The following is a 17,100-nucleotide window of genomic DNA, read 5'->3' as shown; positions in this document are numbered from 1 at the left end:
TTACGTCTTTTTTAAAAAAATATGTTTTATTGATTTTTTACAGAGAGGAAGGGAGAGAGATAGAGAGTTTGAAACATCGATGAGAGAGAAACATCCATCAGCTGCCTCCTGCACACCCCCTACTGGGGATGTGCCCGCAACCAAGGTACATGCCCTTGACCAGAATTGAACTTGGGACCTTTCAGTCCGTAGGCCGACGCTCTATCCACTGAGCCACACCGGCTAGGGCTTTACGTCTTTTTTTAAGGTCTCACTATGTTCCTCCATTATTCTCCCACATTTGGTGAGCATTCTTATGACCATTATTTTGAACTGCTTATTGGGTAAATCACTGACTTTCTTTTCATTAAGGTCTTCTTCTAAGGTGTACTTTGTTTTCATTTGGAACATGTTCCTTTGTTTCTTCATTTTCCTTAACTCTCTGTGTTGGTTTCTATGCATTAGATCAAACATCTACCTCTCCCAATCTGAAGGAGTGGCCTCATGAGGAGATTAGCCTTGTTGCTCAACCTTGCCCTAGCTTTTAGTTGTCTCTCAATCCTGTGGTTGCCCAAGCAGCCTTTTTTATTTTCAGTGGCTCCTAGTATTTGAGGTTGTGTCAAGAGTTGTCTGTATCCCAAAGGGGAAGATTTCAATCAACACCTAGATTTAGGCTGATTGGAAAGCAGACCATCAACCAGCAGTCTTTTAAGTATGCAAATATATATATATATATATATCCCCCCCCCAGGACTGTGAGTGTAAGCCCCACTATCCACTAGAGCAGCGGTTAACCTATGGGTTGCGACCCCTTTGGGAGTCGAACGACCCTTTCACAGGGGTCACCTAAGACCATCAGAAAACACATATATAATTACATATTGTTTTTGTGATTAATCACTATGCTTTAATTATGTTCAATTTGTAACAATGAAATCGGGGGTCACCACAACATGAGGAACTGTATTAAAGGATCATGGCATTAGGAAGGTTGAGAACCACTGCACTAGAGCCAGGTGATCTAGAGGTGTCCCCTGGGTAGCAGCCACAAAAATTGGGGGGTGCTAAGTGATGGTACAATCTCCTTTCTGGCAGATACTGGTGATCTGTAGTGAAGCAGAGAAAGAGTGCGAAGGTAGCATCTCTGGGCCTCTGTTCTAGAGAGTACCTCAGTAGCCTCTATACATGTGCCTATCCAGAAAATCTGCCTCTCTTGTCAGCGCTTCAGGAAAGCAAATAGGCCTTTTTCAAAGAAAGACTGGGGGTATACTTTAGCCTGCGGAATGTGCTGTGCTCTAGGGATGGTCTCCCCAGTTGTTATAGTCCTATGGGACACAGGAATGCAAGCCCTGCTGGCCATCAGAACCAGGCAATCCAGTGGCATACCCTGAGGGGCAACCGCCAAACCTGAGGCACCAGATGCACGTACAAGCTGCCCTCTGGGAGATCCTGGTGCTCTGGGGCAGGTGGAGGGAGAGTATGAAGATAGCATCTGCCCTCCAAGTTCTCTGGAGAGGTTTATGTACAGTCAACCCTAAGGTGTGTGTTTAATTAGAAACCTGCCTCTCAGGCAGCAGCTATGAAGATAAGCAATAGGCCTCTTTCACAGAAGGACTGGACATCAGTCTTTTGTGTCGCTGCTGTGTCCTGGATTGGTAGCTGGTTAAGAACTCTGTCTTCAGTGGCTGCAGTCCGGAGGGACCCATGAGATTAAGCCCTGCTGGCCACTAGAGCCAGGGAATTTAGAGGTGTCCCCTGCATGGCAGCTGCAAAAATCAAGGCACTACATGAGAGTACAAGCTCCTTTCCAGGAGACATTGGCAAGCTAGAGAAAGGGACTCTAGAGTGGAAAGATGGTGCATTTTGGCTTCTGACCCTGGAGAATATTTCAGTAGGCCCCTAGATGCGTGTTCATTTAGATGCCTGCCCCTCAGTCTGATGTTTTAATATAAACAAATAAGTTTCTTTCACAGAAAATTTGTGTTTTTTTCAAGGGTTGCCTCCATGCTGGGCCCTGGGGAAGGTGAGCCTGCATGTGCAAGCGCTTTAAGAACTATGTCTCAGGTTGTTACAGCCTATAGGTCTCATGGACTTTAGTCCTGTTGGCTTTCAAAGCTAGATACTTGGGAGGGGGGCGCTTGTCTCTCAGATGCAGGTCTTAAGAGTTGGGGTACCAGAGTTTCTTCTCTTTTTCAAGGAGAAATTGGGGTTTTGAGTTCCTTCCTGATTGTGGGTTGCCAAGTGGTAGGGTGTATGGTGAGATTGTGTCTCAGCATCTCCTGCCTGCTTCAATGTGGGTTTTTCTTGTTCACCTAATCTATGGGAATCATTCAGCTAGATTTTTTTCCCAGAGGAAATTGCACTATGTGTAGCTGAAGATCAGTGTGTCTGTGGGAGGGGGTGAGTTTAGGATCTTCCTACATTGCCATCTTGAACCGGAACTCCTTGTTGGCCTAATCTATGGGAATCATTCAGCTAGATTTTTTTCCCCAGAGGAAATTGTACTGTGTGTAGCTGAAGATCAGTGTTTCTGTGGGAGGGGGTGAGTTTTGGATCTTCCTACATTGCCATCTTGAACCAGAACTCCTTGTTAAGTTTTGATGTGAATATTTGATTAAGCAGAAGGATTGATCTTTTGCAGATCATAATAGTTGTGAGTTCTAATCCCAATTCTTCCTTTTCAGTTATCATTGTCTTAACTACATAGGACACAAAGCCTCTTTGTGTCTCAAAAAGCTTTAATTTTATTATTTTGAACAGTTGAAAATTTTTCTAGGATGATAACACCTCCTTAACCATATTCTTCCAGAAATTCTGAGGATACTTGCTGTGGACTTCTTGGCACTTTCTTATCACTTGAGGATGAGGGGAATCACTAGGAATAGGGTCTCTTTGGAAGTTTTTCAACAGTTCTATCTACTGGTCTTATATTGTGGAAATGAGATGAGCCTTGTGTAGACTGCTATGGTCTCTGTCTTGCTGAGTATAATATTTCCTATTTATCCACAAGAACAAGGAGCCTTTCTCTGTCATAGACAGTAGGCAGGGCAAAGAAATTTGTGGCAAGAAGATACAAAACACTATGGTAAGGTCAGTAGGGGTGGAATTAAAATGTCAGAGACCTGAGGGAGTATGTATTAGGCGGGTTTCTTTTTGGCTTTGAGTTGTATATAGAATCATTCTATACATGCTAAAGTGCTCTGCAAATATAGTTTCCAAAGACTTACCTATGAGAAGACCATTTCATGGCTGAAGATGAGAAATAAAAGTAGAATCAATTAATTAATAAAAAAACACCTCCTCCATCATACTTCATATGAGTTGGCCTCACACTGTAGGTTTGCCTTCATTCATGAAAAACATCAGAATTATATGTATTTCCACATTTCACAAAATGAATAAAATATTTTGGGAGAAAATTGGGCTTTGCACACTACTAAGCCACAGTTCCTCGATCACAAGACCCTGTGAGGAAGGGGTGGGGATGATGAGAGCCTGCAGGTGGGGACTCAGCAGACTCATCCTGAGAGCTTCAGTTCCTGAGTAAAGCTCAAGGGGTCAGACTTGGGACAGAGACAGCAAAGGCTGTTACAACTTCAGAGTAGGAGTGACTGAGAGCGGGAAAGTGGTCAACCAGAGCTGGTTCTGAAAGGAGGAGGTAGGCAGAGAAGCTGGAAACAGTGAAATGATCCTTCAAAATGAAGACCAACGTCTAATTTTTCATATGCTATTTCTGAGCTTTAAATTTTCCTTAAATTAAAAAAAAAAAGATTACTGGTTTTAAAAGTCATGTGGCTTTTGGCTTGCATTTCAGATATTGTTTGACCAGATAAAAATCTCCTCACAACTTCTTGATAAGTTTGTAAAGGAAGAACCTGAGAGTCCTATCAACCACAAAAGAGAGACAGGTATATTGGGAAATAACAAATTTTCATACTCTGAATACCCTAGAAAAATAATAAAACCTTACTTGGAAGAAGTCACTGAAAACCTATGATCATATAAGAGTAATAAATGTATTATTGTGCCTTTGGAGAAAGAAAACTGCTAAGAACCTTGAATCATTTTGCCCACCTGATACAGTCTCTCTTCTGGGTCAGTTGGAAATAAAGGAGAAAACATGATGTGGGTGGCAGGCAGCAGGAGACAGGGTGTGCAGGAGCATCTACCTACAAAGCTGACCCCACACACATCACGTACCCCTTATGAGTTACAGCCCCAGGCTGCTTTCTATAGCCACTATAGATTTACCAGCTCTTACCAAAATATGGTGTGTCCCTACACTGAGGGTTCCACGAAGAGCACTTGGAGAGAATGCCCACTGTCGTGCGTGGATATTGTGATCACCTTTATATGCTCTTTTCTTAATGTGATAGACCAGGCAGAAGAATCCACCAAGCTGGCAGCGTTAACGCCTGCCGAAGTTGACTACTGCCTAATAACTATCCCCTTAAACGACCAGTCTGAGCTTTCTGTGAGTATGGGGTGTGGGGGACAAGATTCTGAACTGTGTCCACTAGGATGCCAACAGGTGGAAGCACTCTCCTGGCTTGTAGTCCATTTTCTCCACGCTAACCATCTGTCTCTGGCTTGACCATCCCCTCCTTTAGATTATTTTTGCCTGTCATGATTATGTGATCTCTCCTGTCTCTCAACTTGGCTCTCTCATGGAATGAGTGACTTGGCGGGCTCTGCCTCATTCCCTCATTTGGGATCTGGTGACTGAGATGTAGGGAAAGGAGTCTAATCTTTGGGGATATACCTGTTTTTTACTTACTACCTGTGGGAACTTGGACAAATTTCCTAACATCACTGAGCCTGAAGATTCCCATCTCTAAAACAGAGGTGATAGCTGGTTCTCAATGTGGATCTCTGCGATCAAAAACGGAATGTGTGTACAGTACCTAACACACTGCTTAGCATGGATAGGTATTCTGCCCCTTCTCCTTTGCTTATATTTGATTATCTGGACACATCATACAGAAGTGTGATGGCATTGTAATGGTTTTTTAAAAACAAACATACCAAAGATTACTCCTTTAGATAGTCGGTCTCCTTGGCAGGTTATGCATTTATCCCAACAATTTTGATGCTATTAAAGACAGTTTTTGTAAGTCTTCCTTTGATGTTTCCCTTAGTAACTTTGGAATGCTGTGATTGTCTTTGATAGTGGCAAATTTTCGCCTGAGAATGAATATTAATTTATTAGAATAGCCAACTCTAATAAATAAAGAGCCTTGTATCTTAGTATTCAATGGAAATGCTTTTCTTTGGAGGTGGCTCCAAAAGAATGATAAAAGAGGGCTTCAAAGACACCATAATTAAACACATATTTTTTTCTGCAGCAAACAAAGATAGCTGATAGTTCACCTGAAAAATTGAAACTGGGTGATATGCAACAAGGTCAGATTTTTTAAATCTATCATAAGTAAGTCTTGAATGGTATTTTATATTTAAATATTTAATTGAGAAACTTTTTTTTTGTTGTTTTTAATTCCCATTAGAAGTTCCTTCAAAACATGAGTATTCTTCAGATTTACAAGAGCAATCGGGAAAAATCCTGGTTCCTAAATTAAAAGATAAATCCAGGTAAATGATTTTCAAAACTAACCGATTATGTAGATTGCTGTTAATGTGACTAGTTAATGCACAAGTCAACAGTCTAGGTCCGTGGTCGGCAAACTCATTAGTCAACAGAGCCAAATATCAACAGTACAACGATTGAAATTTCTTTTGAGAGCCAAATTTTTTAAACTTAAACTATATAGGTAGGTGCATTGTTATTAACTTAATTAGGGTACTCCTAAGGCTTAGGAAGAGCCACACTCAAGGGGCCAAAGAGCCGCATGTGGCTCGAGAGCCGCAGTTTGCCGACCACAGATTATCCCTCTTTCCTGGACCTGGCCACGCCCCACGAAAGGAGAGAGCGCTGTGTGCAGTTTTCTGTAGGATTAGAGCAGAGGTGGAATGTTCTCCTGACCTATAGGTCTCTACTATTATACCCCCAGTGCTTTCTTTTGTGATGTATTTTTCTGCAGCAAAACATTGAATATCCCCAATCAGAAAATATATATAATTGGCATTAATTAATTGGTCACTTTTCCATATAGGCCTCTGAAGAACAAATCATAAGACAAGTGATTTTTTTTAATGATTTGAGACATAATTAAAATGAATTAAACTGTACATATGTTAAGTGTATAATTTAATGAGTTTTGACATATTTCTACAACCAGGAACCATGACCACAAGCAGATAATGACCAATCATCACCAAGAATTTCTTTATACCCCTCCCACCCCCACTGCAATCACTGATCTATTTTCTGTGACAGATAAGTTTGCCGTTTTAAAAATCATATAGAAATGGAATCAAACAGAAGCTATTTTTCTAGCTTCTTTTTTGTGTGTAATTATTTTGAGATTCATTCATGTTGTATGTATCAGCTGTTCATTCTTCTATATTGCCCAGTAGTGTTCCATTGTATGGGTGGATACACTGCAAGCTGTTTATCCATTCACCTGTTGATTGACATTTGAGTTGTTTCCAGCTTTTTGTTGTTATAAGTAAAGTCCTTAGGATTCATGTATAAGTATTTGCAGGGACACATGTTTTCTTTTCTCTTGGGATGGAGTGGAATGGTTGGATCATTGTTGGTGCATGTTAATTTTTAAAAAAAATACTGTCAAATTGCTTTCCAAAGTGGTTGCATCATTTTACATTCCCATCAACAACTTTTGAGAGTTCTAGATGCTAGACATTCTTGCCAGTAGTTGGTAATGTCTTCCTTATCTTGCTATTGCAATGGAAGTTTAGTTGTATTTCATGTGGCTTTAATTTGCATTTCCTTTATTTGTAACAGACCCAAACTAGAAACAACCCAAATGTCCATCAATAGATGAATGGATAAACAAATTTTGTTATATACATAAGGTGGAATAGTATTCAGAAATAAAAATAAATTAACTATTGATATAGACAACATGAATGACTCTCCACACAATACCAAGTCAAAGAAGCCAGACAAAAAAAGAGTATGTATTGTATGATTCCATTTACATAAAATACTAGAAAATGCAAACTAATCTCTAGAAACAGAAAGATCAATGATTGCCTGGAAATGGGGGTTCATTGGCCCTTTTTTTATTGTGATAAGAACACTTAACATGAGCTTTGCCCTCTTAATAAAATTGTATGTGCCCAAACAATATTGTTAATTGTAGGCACATTATTATACAACAAATTTCTAGGACTCATTTATCTTGTGTAATTGAAACTATACTTGTTGAATAGCAACTTTGCATTTCATCCTCCCTTCAGCCCCTGGAAATCACCATCCTATTCACTCTTTCTGTGAGTTTGACTCATTCATTCATTCATTTCCTCACCCAAGGATATGTTTTATTGATTTTAGAGAGAGAGGGAAAGGGGGGGAGGAGAAAGAGAAACATTGATGTGAGAGAGAAACAGATCAGTTGCCTCCCATACACACCCCAGCTGGGCATCAAACTTGCAACCTAGGTATGTGCCCTAACCAGAAATCAAACCCACACCCTTTTGGTGTATGGGATGATGCTCCAACCAACTGAGCCAACCATCCAGGGCTGAGTTTGACTCTTTTAGATACCTTGTGTAAGTGGAATTGTGCAGTATTTGTCCTGTGACTGGCTTATTTCACTTAGCATAATGTCATTCAAGTTCATCCATGTTGTTGCACATTGCAGAATTTGCTTTTTTAAGGCTGATGAGTATTCCATTGTATGTATATATCACATTTTGTTTATCCATTCATTCATCTATGTATCTTGGCTATCTATACTAGTAAAAGGGTAATATGCTAATTTGACTGGACGTCTTCCGGACATCCATCTGGATGTCCTTCCGGACAAAGCCATGGTGGCGAGGGCCAAGGCAGAGGCAGTTAAGGGTGACCAGGTCAGCAGGGGAGGGCAATTGGGGGCGACCAGGCTGACAGGAGAGGGCAATTAGGGGTGACCAAGCTGGCAGGCAGAGGTAGTTAGGGGCAATCAGGCAGGCAGTCAGAGGTGGTAGGGGCTATCAAGCAGGCAGGCAGAGAGGTTAGGGGCAATCAGGCAGGCAGGCAGATGAGCGGTTAGGAGCCAGCGGTCCCGGATTGGAGAGGGTGCAGGCCAGGCTGAGGGACCTCCCCCTCCTGTGCACGAATTTCGTGCATCAGGTCTCTAGTTGTAAATAATGCTGCAATGAACATGGGAGTGAAGATATTTCTTCACTATCCTGATTTCAATTCCATTGGATATATGGGATTGCTGGATCATATAATCTATTTTTAATTTGTTTGAAGAAATTCCATACTGTTTTCTGTAGCACCTACACCATTTTACATTCCCATGAATTATGCAAGGGTCCCAATTTTTCCACATCTTCAACAACACTTAGATTAGATTTTATTGTTGTTAATCCTCACCCGAGGATATTTTTTCCATTGATTTTTTTTTTTTTTTAGAGAGAGTGGAAGGGAGGAAGGAAGGGATGGATTCATGGATGGAGGGAGGGAGAGAGGTAAGGAGGGAGGGAGAAAGGGAGATAGAATGAAAGAGAGAGAAACGTCAATGTAGGAGAGACACATTGCTTGGTTGCCTCTCACATGCACCCCAACCAGGGCCAGGGATCGAACCTCTAATCCAGGTACATGTCCTGGACTGGGAGTTGAACCCAAGACCCTTTGGTTCATGAACCAATGCTCTAACCACTGACATACCCTGGCCATGACAAAAGCTATCTTTTTAGCACCCGAGGGGATTCTAAAGCAGAGCCAGACAGGAAGCACTGCTCTGCAGCTTTGCCAAAGCTGGCTGCTTATCTGCGGGTCCTACCCTGCCTTCCTCTTTGTATGCCTGACAGAGAAGGGCTCCACAAAGGTTTGTTTTGTTTTAAATAACTAGTTGTTGTCAGGCAGAGGATCTATGGAAATGGATTGCAAGTTAAGTTCTGCACAGGTTATGGTGCTTCCCATGCATGCGGCTCACATCAGACAAAGGGTATATGAAGGGGAAAATAGTTAGGGCTGTGAAGGGAGGGAAGGAGGAGGTGATGGTTGTACAGTTCCACTGATTTGACATATTTTGTTTTAGGAAAGAATCTACTTTCAAGGGTGCCAGAAAGCAAGAAAGAAGGATGTCGGTAATGAAGTAACTTTTCTTGTTTGGAGGCATTACTTCCCAAATTTTAGTTATTTGCATACCATCTTCAAAATCCGTTATGGCTCTGCTCTTTATCTCTATTTTTCTCCATTAAATTGATCTTAAACTTATTTTAAAGGGAGTTATTTCACTTCCAAATGGAAAATCAGCATGAGTTGTAACAAATAATAAGGCCCCAAATAAACACAATAGAAATAACAGTTATCATATCAAACTGTACTTTTACTTGTATCAGGCTTTGAGGCTAAAGCCTGTTCTTGCTTTTAAAGAAAAGATAAGTAGAAGAGAAGGGTTCAAGACCTACTGACACTTGAGTTTATCCTGAATGGAAGCAGATGTGGTAATGAAGTGAAAAATGTTTTGCTCTGAGTCAGTGGCATGGTTTTGTTTCTCTGGGCACCAACTTACACCTCTCCAGCTTGTCTCCCACTTTGGGGTGGTCAGTGCTCTAAATCTGTAGTCAGAGCATTTAAAAAAATCTCTATAATGAATATTAAATGAAATTTTCTACAAACTTGAGATCATGAGCTTCAAACAAATGAGTTAAGGCTCTTCCTGGCTTGCTTTTAGCAATGGCTCTCACTTTCCACTGCCCATCTTCTGGTTGGAATCATCAGGGGAGCTGATACAAAACCGCAGCCCGATGGTTCTGACTTAATTGGTCCAGGGGAGAGCTCAGGCGTCGGGATTTGTTTCAAAGCCCCCTCCTGATATGAGCCAACTTGAAAAACAGCTGCTCTGGGTACTTGCAATTTTTAAAATAACTTTCAGCCCCTGAAAGTTATGTATATGTATATATGTATACACACACACACACACACACACATTTTTTAAAAATTGATTTCAGAGAGGGAGAGGGAGAGGGAGAGGGAGAAAGATAGAAACATCAATGATGAGAGAGAATCATCGATTGGCTGCCTCCTGCACACCCCCTATTGGGCATCGAGCCCACAACCCGGGCATGTGCCCTTGACTGGAATTGAACCCCGGACCCTTCAGTCTGCAGGCCGATGCTCTGTCCACTGAGCAAACCGGCTAGGGCTTCAGCCCCTTTTATAAAACTAAAGAAAGTGGGAAAGCCTTGCTGTGAGATTTTTTTTAATTGGGTGCATTCAGTGAAGTGATGCTTGCTCCTTTACAAGACACTGGCTGGGCAACTCTGGAACGAATGTGGGGGTTCCGCCAACCTTTTTTATTTTTTTTTCACAAAAGGAAGATGGAGATAGGCCTGGCTCACAGAGTGTCTTTCACACATGAGCTTCTCTACAAAAAGGTGAACTGCTAAACATTTAAAATAAACTCATTTGGAAAATAGATAGTTCACCATCACCCACCTTAAAGGTTATGGGTTGTGTTACCATAAACAAGGTGACGCCGCTTCCCACCCTAAGCTGCTTCTACGCTCTGCCATTTCGGGCACAGGGTGGATCCTCCGGCTGACACGTGTTAGGTTGAGAAGAGCATGGGAGGTACCATCACCACTTTGGGATTCCTGGGAATCCTCCCTGGCCTGAAATGGGAACGAGCTGTTAGGAGCTGAGTGGTGGAGCCCCTGTTCAGAGAGGCATGGCAGCACCAGGACCGGGTCTCCGGAGGGCACAGGAGACGGGGCTGAAATAGAGAGGTGCTTTATTAAAGTCAAAACACACTTCATGTTAAAGTTTCTTTGTTTCAGCATTTCTAAAAATGAATCCAAAAATAGAAAATTAAATATATATATACATATATATGTATATATATGTATGTATGTATATATATGTATATCATTATAGAGTTGAGTAATCCACCAGAACAGATTAAATTGTCCTGAAATCTCTAACCTTTACAGTTCAAGCTCAGTTTCTTTCTTTTTTTAAAATCCCCACTCAAGGATTTATTTTTTATTGATTGGAGAGAGAGGGAGAGGGAAACATCGATGTGAGAGAGGAACATTGATCAATTGCCTCACGGAATCACACCTGTGATCCTTCAGTGCATGGGACGACACGCTAATTACTGAGCCACACCAGTCAGGGCCTGCTCAATTTCAAAAGGCTTTAAGGTTTAAATGAAAAGGACCCTCTTATTTTTATTTTGGTTCCTCTAAAATTTAGACAGGCATGTCTCTGAAAAAATCATTGTTATACTTTCTTGTGTTGTTTCTGGTACTATTTTGAAGTTACAGTGTTGGCACGATATTGAGGTGCACCAGCTTTTAAACAGCTATTTCGCATCTCTTCAGATGCAAGTAACTGACTAGAGAGGATTTTGTCACCCTTTACAACAGCCGCTTGGCTGAGAACTGATTAATGAAATCATCTGTTTCTTCTTCCCCTCCTTACTTCGGTGCCTTTTTATTATGTAAGAGACCTTGTTACTCCTCTTTTGTCTAACTTTGTAGTGATATGCTTAATTGTACATAATGGGTACTGACACCCCTTTAATGGGGTTCATTTACTATCTGTGTTTGTAGAAGTTCAATTACAGGAGACACCTCTTCTCGGAGAGTAATCAAGATTCAAGTTCTAGTGCTACTGTACTATCTTGGAACATTAACCAAGACAGGAAATCCCTAAAACCATATCCTGGTAGAAGAAAGACAAGAACCAGAAGTAGCTTAAACAGTAAGTTTGGTGCATGTCTTCTTTCGAGTCATTTTTCAAGTAAATCAACAGGTGTTTATTTCTCAGTATGTGATGAGAGAGGGTGCCAAAGAGACGTGCGATCCTGGGATTCTCCTTTCCTGCTACAATTACATGGAAAAGGCAAAATGTACATATGTGAAACAGTACAGAAACATGGAAGGGGCCATAACCGTTAAGTCTGAGCTGTAGATAAGTGGAGTGGGAGTTCAGATAAGAGGAATCTGATATGAGCTGGAATCTTCAGGAAAAGCTTCAGGGAAGAGGTGGGTGGGGCCTGAGCTCCTCCTTGGAAAATGAATTGGTGTGCAGAAGGGGGAGCATTCTAAGTTAGGTAAATCTCCAAGGACAGACGGAGGACCCAGGACCAACATTCAGGGACATGATCTGGAGCTGAGACTTCGTGCTGGCTGGTGAGGAACAATGTTGAATCACTAGAAAGGGATCTTAAGAGACAGACATCTGAACCAGTTGTAGGAAATAGGAGTTGCTTCTCGCCTGGACGTGGATAATTGGGAGAGGGATACATGAGTTTTTATATTTGTCCTAAGTAAAGTTATCCACGGTACCCCTTTTCCTTTCCTTTCAGTCTTGCCGCTTTTCCCTCCCAGTCCCGCCAGTGACCGTTACAAAGACCACGTAAGTCAATTTGACCTGGGCTGCCTTGTGCCCTGTGGCATCACCACGGCACAGGCAGACCTGCTTAGGGTTAAGCTGTATTTATTTCTTAAAAAGAAAAAGCAGTGGTGGTAATCCACTGTCAGTAGAAACTGCAAGGACTTCTAAACATTTAGTATGACCTTGGGTAAAGACTTAGGATCTTTCTTCCTTGTTCCCAGATGTTGCTGCAAGATTCTAATAGTGCTTAAAATCTGGGCTGTTCTGATTTTACTACAAATGTGTGCTCTTTTGAGTTTACTTTTAAAAATAAACTCCTTGGTTTAATTTTCCCTTAGTGTTCAGTTTGTTGATATGTTACTTCCAAAGCTTTTAGTGATTTAGACATTTAAACCTTTATTTTGCAAGTGGTTGAAATGCCTTCAGGGTTACGTAAATATTGAATAAACCCTCAAACTTTCTTAATTTCCTTCAGTTATCCTTGTTTTATAGAAAAGTAGTTAAGAGTAGGAACACCAGTGTCCTCCAGACCAATTCAAAGCCTAATTTTAGCTGAATTACCTCTCTCAGCAGTTGGCTTTTGTTTCTTGTTAAGTGAGAACCATCCGGTCTGGCTGCTGGGATTCTGAGGGCATCCACAGCAATGTGGTTAGTGCTCCAGTCATAGCTAGAGGTCTGCCCCCACCCGCCTCCCTCCTTCAGCCAGGGGAGTGCTGCCCACAGTGCATCTCAGGGCCTCTCCAGTCCTCTATGGCAGAGAACGTTTGCAGATTAAACCTGTGAGCCAGAGTAAGTACCCGCATATTTATTCAACCTGAAACAATGAGTTATCCGTTAGAAATAGACCTAGAGAACAGTGTTTAGTAAATACACCTTATGTTTTAAATAAGCACCAAAGAAACGTCAAAGCTCCGAGAACCCATAAATTTAAGCTGTGCAAGTGATGAGAAGTCTATGGAGGGCATTGCTGACTTTGTACAAATAGTGGTATTCAAAATCCACTTCTCTGTGTTGGAGTATAAGAGAATAATTTAGAGCAGGGGCCAGCAAACTTTTTCTGCAAACAGCCAGAGAATAAATATTTTCAACTCTGTGGGCCATATGGTTTCTGTGGCAACTATTCAACTCTGCCATTGTAACACGAAGGCTGCCCTGGACAAAACCGAAACAAATGGGTGTGTTGTGTTCAAATAAAATGTTATTTACCAAAACCTGATTTAGAGCAGTGGTTAACTTTAGCGGTCATCAGAATGGCCAGGAGGGTTTGTTAACATGCAGGTTGCTGGGTTTCGTTCCCAGAGTTTCTGATCGAGTAGATGAGGCTGAGAATTTGCATTTCCATCAGGTTCCCAGGTGTTGCTGATGCCGTGGGCTGGGACCACATTTTGACTTTGAGTTATTTTTTATTTAGAATTATCAATTGATATATGACCTAATGTGCTCCAACTCTGGGATCTTACAGTCTTGGCATTTCAAATGGAGCAAATCCAACACTTAAACTTTTAAAAAGGATATTGGAAATGCCTTAGAACTTTCTGATGACTTGTCTTGAGCGGTTATGAATGTTAACACTTCTAAAATGTACTATATTTTAGGCTAAACTTTTAACACCATTATGGAAAGGTGCCTCCAGGCAAAATGACGCCACACATCCAAAAATTTCTGAAACAAAATTTCAGGGTAGTTCTGCCCATTTAATTCCTGAAACCTCTGCCCAGAAAACAGGTATCTGATTTCTGTTGATTTACATAGAAAACAGTTGTATTTGGGGAAAGGTAGTTTGAAATAAAGAAAATGTTTTTCTTTTACTGTCTGTTAAAGAAAGTGTGAAAATATGCTGTTCTCCTCTTTAATATTCTCATTGGCAAAAGATAGAGGATGATTACGTTGTAATTTTACTTTAACAGCTGAGATCAGCTTGTGTATAAATGAATGCTTTGTTCTCTTTTAAAGAAATAAGAAACTCAAATGATGACTTGCTAGCAGGGAGTGGTAAACTTTTTTGGTAAAGAACTGGATAGTAAATATTTTTTGCTTTTTGGCCCCTATAGTTTCTGCTGCAACTATTTAATTCTGCAGTTGCAGCACAAAATCAGCCACAGATAAGATGTAAGTCAATGGGCATTAGCTGTGATTTTATAAAACTTTATTTATAAAACCAGGCAGCAGAAGCGGCATAAGGGGCCAGAGTTTGCCAGCCCTTGACCTATAGGTATAAAACTTTATTTATAAAACCAGGCAGCAGAAGCGGGGCCAGAGTTTGCCAGCCCTTGACCTATAGAGTTTATCTTAACCACCACTGTATTTTATTGAAACTATTTGCATCTTTTAAACTTGTAAGAGTAGGGGTTTTGTTTCTCTCACCTTTATCATTCTGCAGCTTACTTACCATACTGCCAGGCACATAATGCCACCAAGAAAGGCAACTGACAACCTTTCAGCTTGGCTGCCACTGGCAGAAAAGAAGGAAGGAAAGAAACAAGGAGAGAAGAAAATTAGCAGTAGAGACTAAGAGGAAATAGGGGAGTGGAACTAAGAGAGAGAAGGAGAGGGACCACAGTGTTGAGGCAGTAGAATCCTGGCCCATGAATTTGGGGCCAGATCACATCTATTAAAAGTGCTGATCTAATTGAAGGAAGTGGCTATTCATTTTATCTACAGTGCATCTTAGGGCCTCTCAGGTGAACTGCTGACCCAGTAACCATACTTGCCATGAAAGATACGAAGTTTGGGGTTTTCTTTCTTTCAGTTAGTACTGTGTCCCATTGTTTTTGATGGTGAGATTTACTATGTAGAGGGACAGTGAAATGTTAGCTCCTGAAGTTGCTTCATAGTGTGTTCATTCCCTTGAAACTGTTCTCTCTAATACTCAGAACTTGAGAGCCCCCACCCACTGAGCAGTGTCTCTTCACTGGAGCACTCAGAAGAACAGAATGTATCTAAGGTACTATTTAATTGTTGGGTTTTCCAGAATTAACGTTATATTTGCATAATGTACTGGCTTATTCCTTCTTAAAGGATAATGTAACATCATTTGTTTTATTTGGAAACAAGTATGTACATGTATTTGTGGTCTGTTTGCCTTTTTTTCAAGACTGTAAACGAAGACTCATTGATGAAAAGTGCTAACCTCAAACATAAACTGGAAAACCTGGAAGACAGAGGTGAGAGAATACTAACCTCTTTTGCACAATTAGACAAAGAAAAATCAATCAGATTTGGGGGGGCTGTGCTATTATTCCAATTGCATCAGAGAAACATTGTTGTGAGAGAGAAACATTGATCAATTGCCTCCTGACTGGGGATTGAACCCACAACCTAGGTATATGCCCTGAGAGAGAATTGAACCTTTTGGTGTCCGGGAAGATACTCCAACCAACTGAGCCACCTGGCTAGGGCTGAATTATTTTCTTTCAAACATCATTTACCCTTGAAACAATGCAACCCTCTAGAAAATATCCAACTATACTTTTCAAACAAATGAATATTTACCACAGGGTTTTTGTTTCTCTCACCTTTATCATTCTGCAGCTTACCACATTGTCAGGCACATAATGGAACCAAGTAAGCATGCGACTGACAACCTCTCAGCTTGGTGATGAACTCTTTTAGCTTTTTTTAAAATTTTTTATTTTTTTTTTATGGGAACATTTCTTGTAAATCTAAGAGCAAAGAGAAGAGATAGTGGCTCCTATGGGAGTTGAGAGTATTTGAGAGTTGAAAATTGAGAGTATTTCTTATGCTTTAATTTAATTTTTTATTACAGAGAAGCTGGATATGGGCTCTTTCTTTTCCAAGTTCTGCAGAGTGGGAATGTGATCTTTAATGAAGTTTTCAGTTTATGAAGATTTTATTATAGCAAGCCATGAACTTCATCATTCATTGATCATTTTATTTATATACCTGGTATATAATTATTTTAACATTGACTATCCTCTAGCATAATTATAACAACAAAATTATTTTCCTTTTGTCATCTTGAAGTCTATGACTGGTATTTCCTACTGTGGTGCTATTTCTAAAAATTTGTGTATTTACAATTCCTCCCAAAAAGTAGTTTTAGCAGATCTTAAAATGCTAAACTTTATTAATTTCTATTTATAACTTATGTAGCAGGCATTTGGGTCTCTAAAGTTTTTGATATTCCTCTATTTCTTTATTAGGAATATAAGGTAACTAGAATAAATTATCACTTTTATCAAGATTCTGTTCTAGGATATAAGATGTCCTTTTATTAAATCATTTTTATTTTTTAATTACATTTTACATACGTTATTATATTATATATGTTTCAGGTGTACACCTTCAGTGATTAGATATTACATAACTTACAAAGTGATCATCCTGATAAATCTCACACCCATCTGACACCATAAAAAGTTATTAGAATATTATTGACTGTACTAGAGGCCTGGTGCACGAATTTGTGCATGGGTGGGGTCCCTTAGCCTGGCCGGCGTTTGGGGCCCATTGGGGCCAGCTGGCCAGGGGGAGGGACCATGGTGGGAGGTTGGCTGTGGGAGCACACTGACCACCAGAGGGAAGCTCCTGCATTGAGCATGTGCGTCAGAATGACTGGTCAACCAGTCGTTTTGTTGACAGTTGTAACAGTCACTTAGGCTTTTATATATATAGACTAGAGGCCCAGTGCACAAAAATTTGTGCACTCGGGGGGGCGGGGGAGGGGGGTCCCCCAGCCT

The 17,100-nt window shown here is 40.7% G+C and overlaps 1 protein-coding gene across 1 annotated transcript in view; it reads left to right on the top strand.

Annotated features, from left to right (window-relative positions):
• Positions 1–17,100, top strand: part of SYCP2L (synaptonemal complex protein 2-like) — a 65,681-nt gene that overhangs the window by 33,180 nt on the left and 15,401 nt on the right. The window contains exons 15-24 of the mRNA XM_014549551.1: positions 3,794–3,887; positions 4,356–4,453; positions 5,325–5,382; positions 5,484–5,568; positions 9,093–9,141; positions 11,614–11,764; positions 12,372–12,421; positions 13,996–14,125; positions 15,274–15,344; positions 15,495–15,564. Coding sequence (XP_014405037.1) covers positions 3,794–3,887; positions 4,356–4,453; positions 5,325–5,382; positions 5,484–5,568; positions 9,093–9,141; positions 11,614–11,764; positions 12,372–12,421; positions 13,996–14,125; positions 15,274–15,344; positions 15,495–15,564 — 856 coding nt within the window. The remainder of the gene's footprint in view (positions 1–3,793; positions 3,888–4,355; positions 4,454–5,324; positions 5,383–5,483; positions 5,569–9,092; positions 9,142–11,613; positions 11,765–12,371; positions 12,422–13,995; positions 14,126–15,273; positions 15,345–15,494; positions 15,565–17,100) is intronic.

This window comes from Myotis brandtii, unplaced genomic scaffold (genome assembly GCF_000412655.1).
Source record: "Myotis brandtii unplaced genomic scaffold, ASM41265v1 scaffold56, whole genome shotgun sequence".
NCBI classification, from domain to species: Eukaryota; Metazoa; Chordata; class Mammalia; order Chiroptera; family Vespertilionidae; genus Myotis; species Myotis brandtii.
The sequence above is the reverse complement of the archived record's forward strand: the minus strand, read 5'-3'. Positions and strand labels throughout refer to the sequence as shown.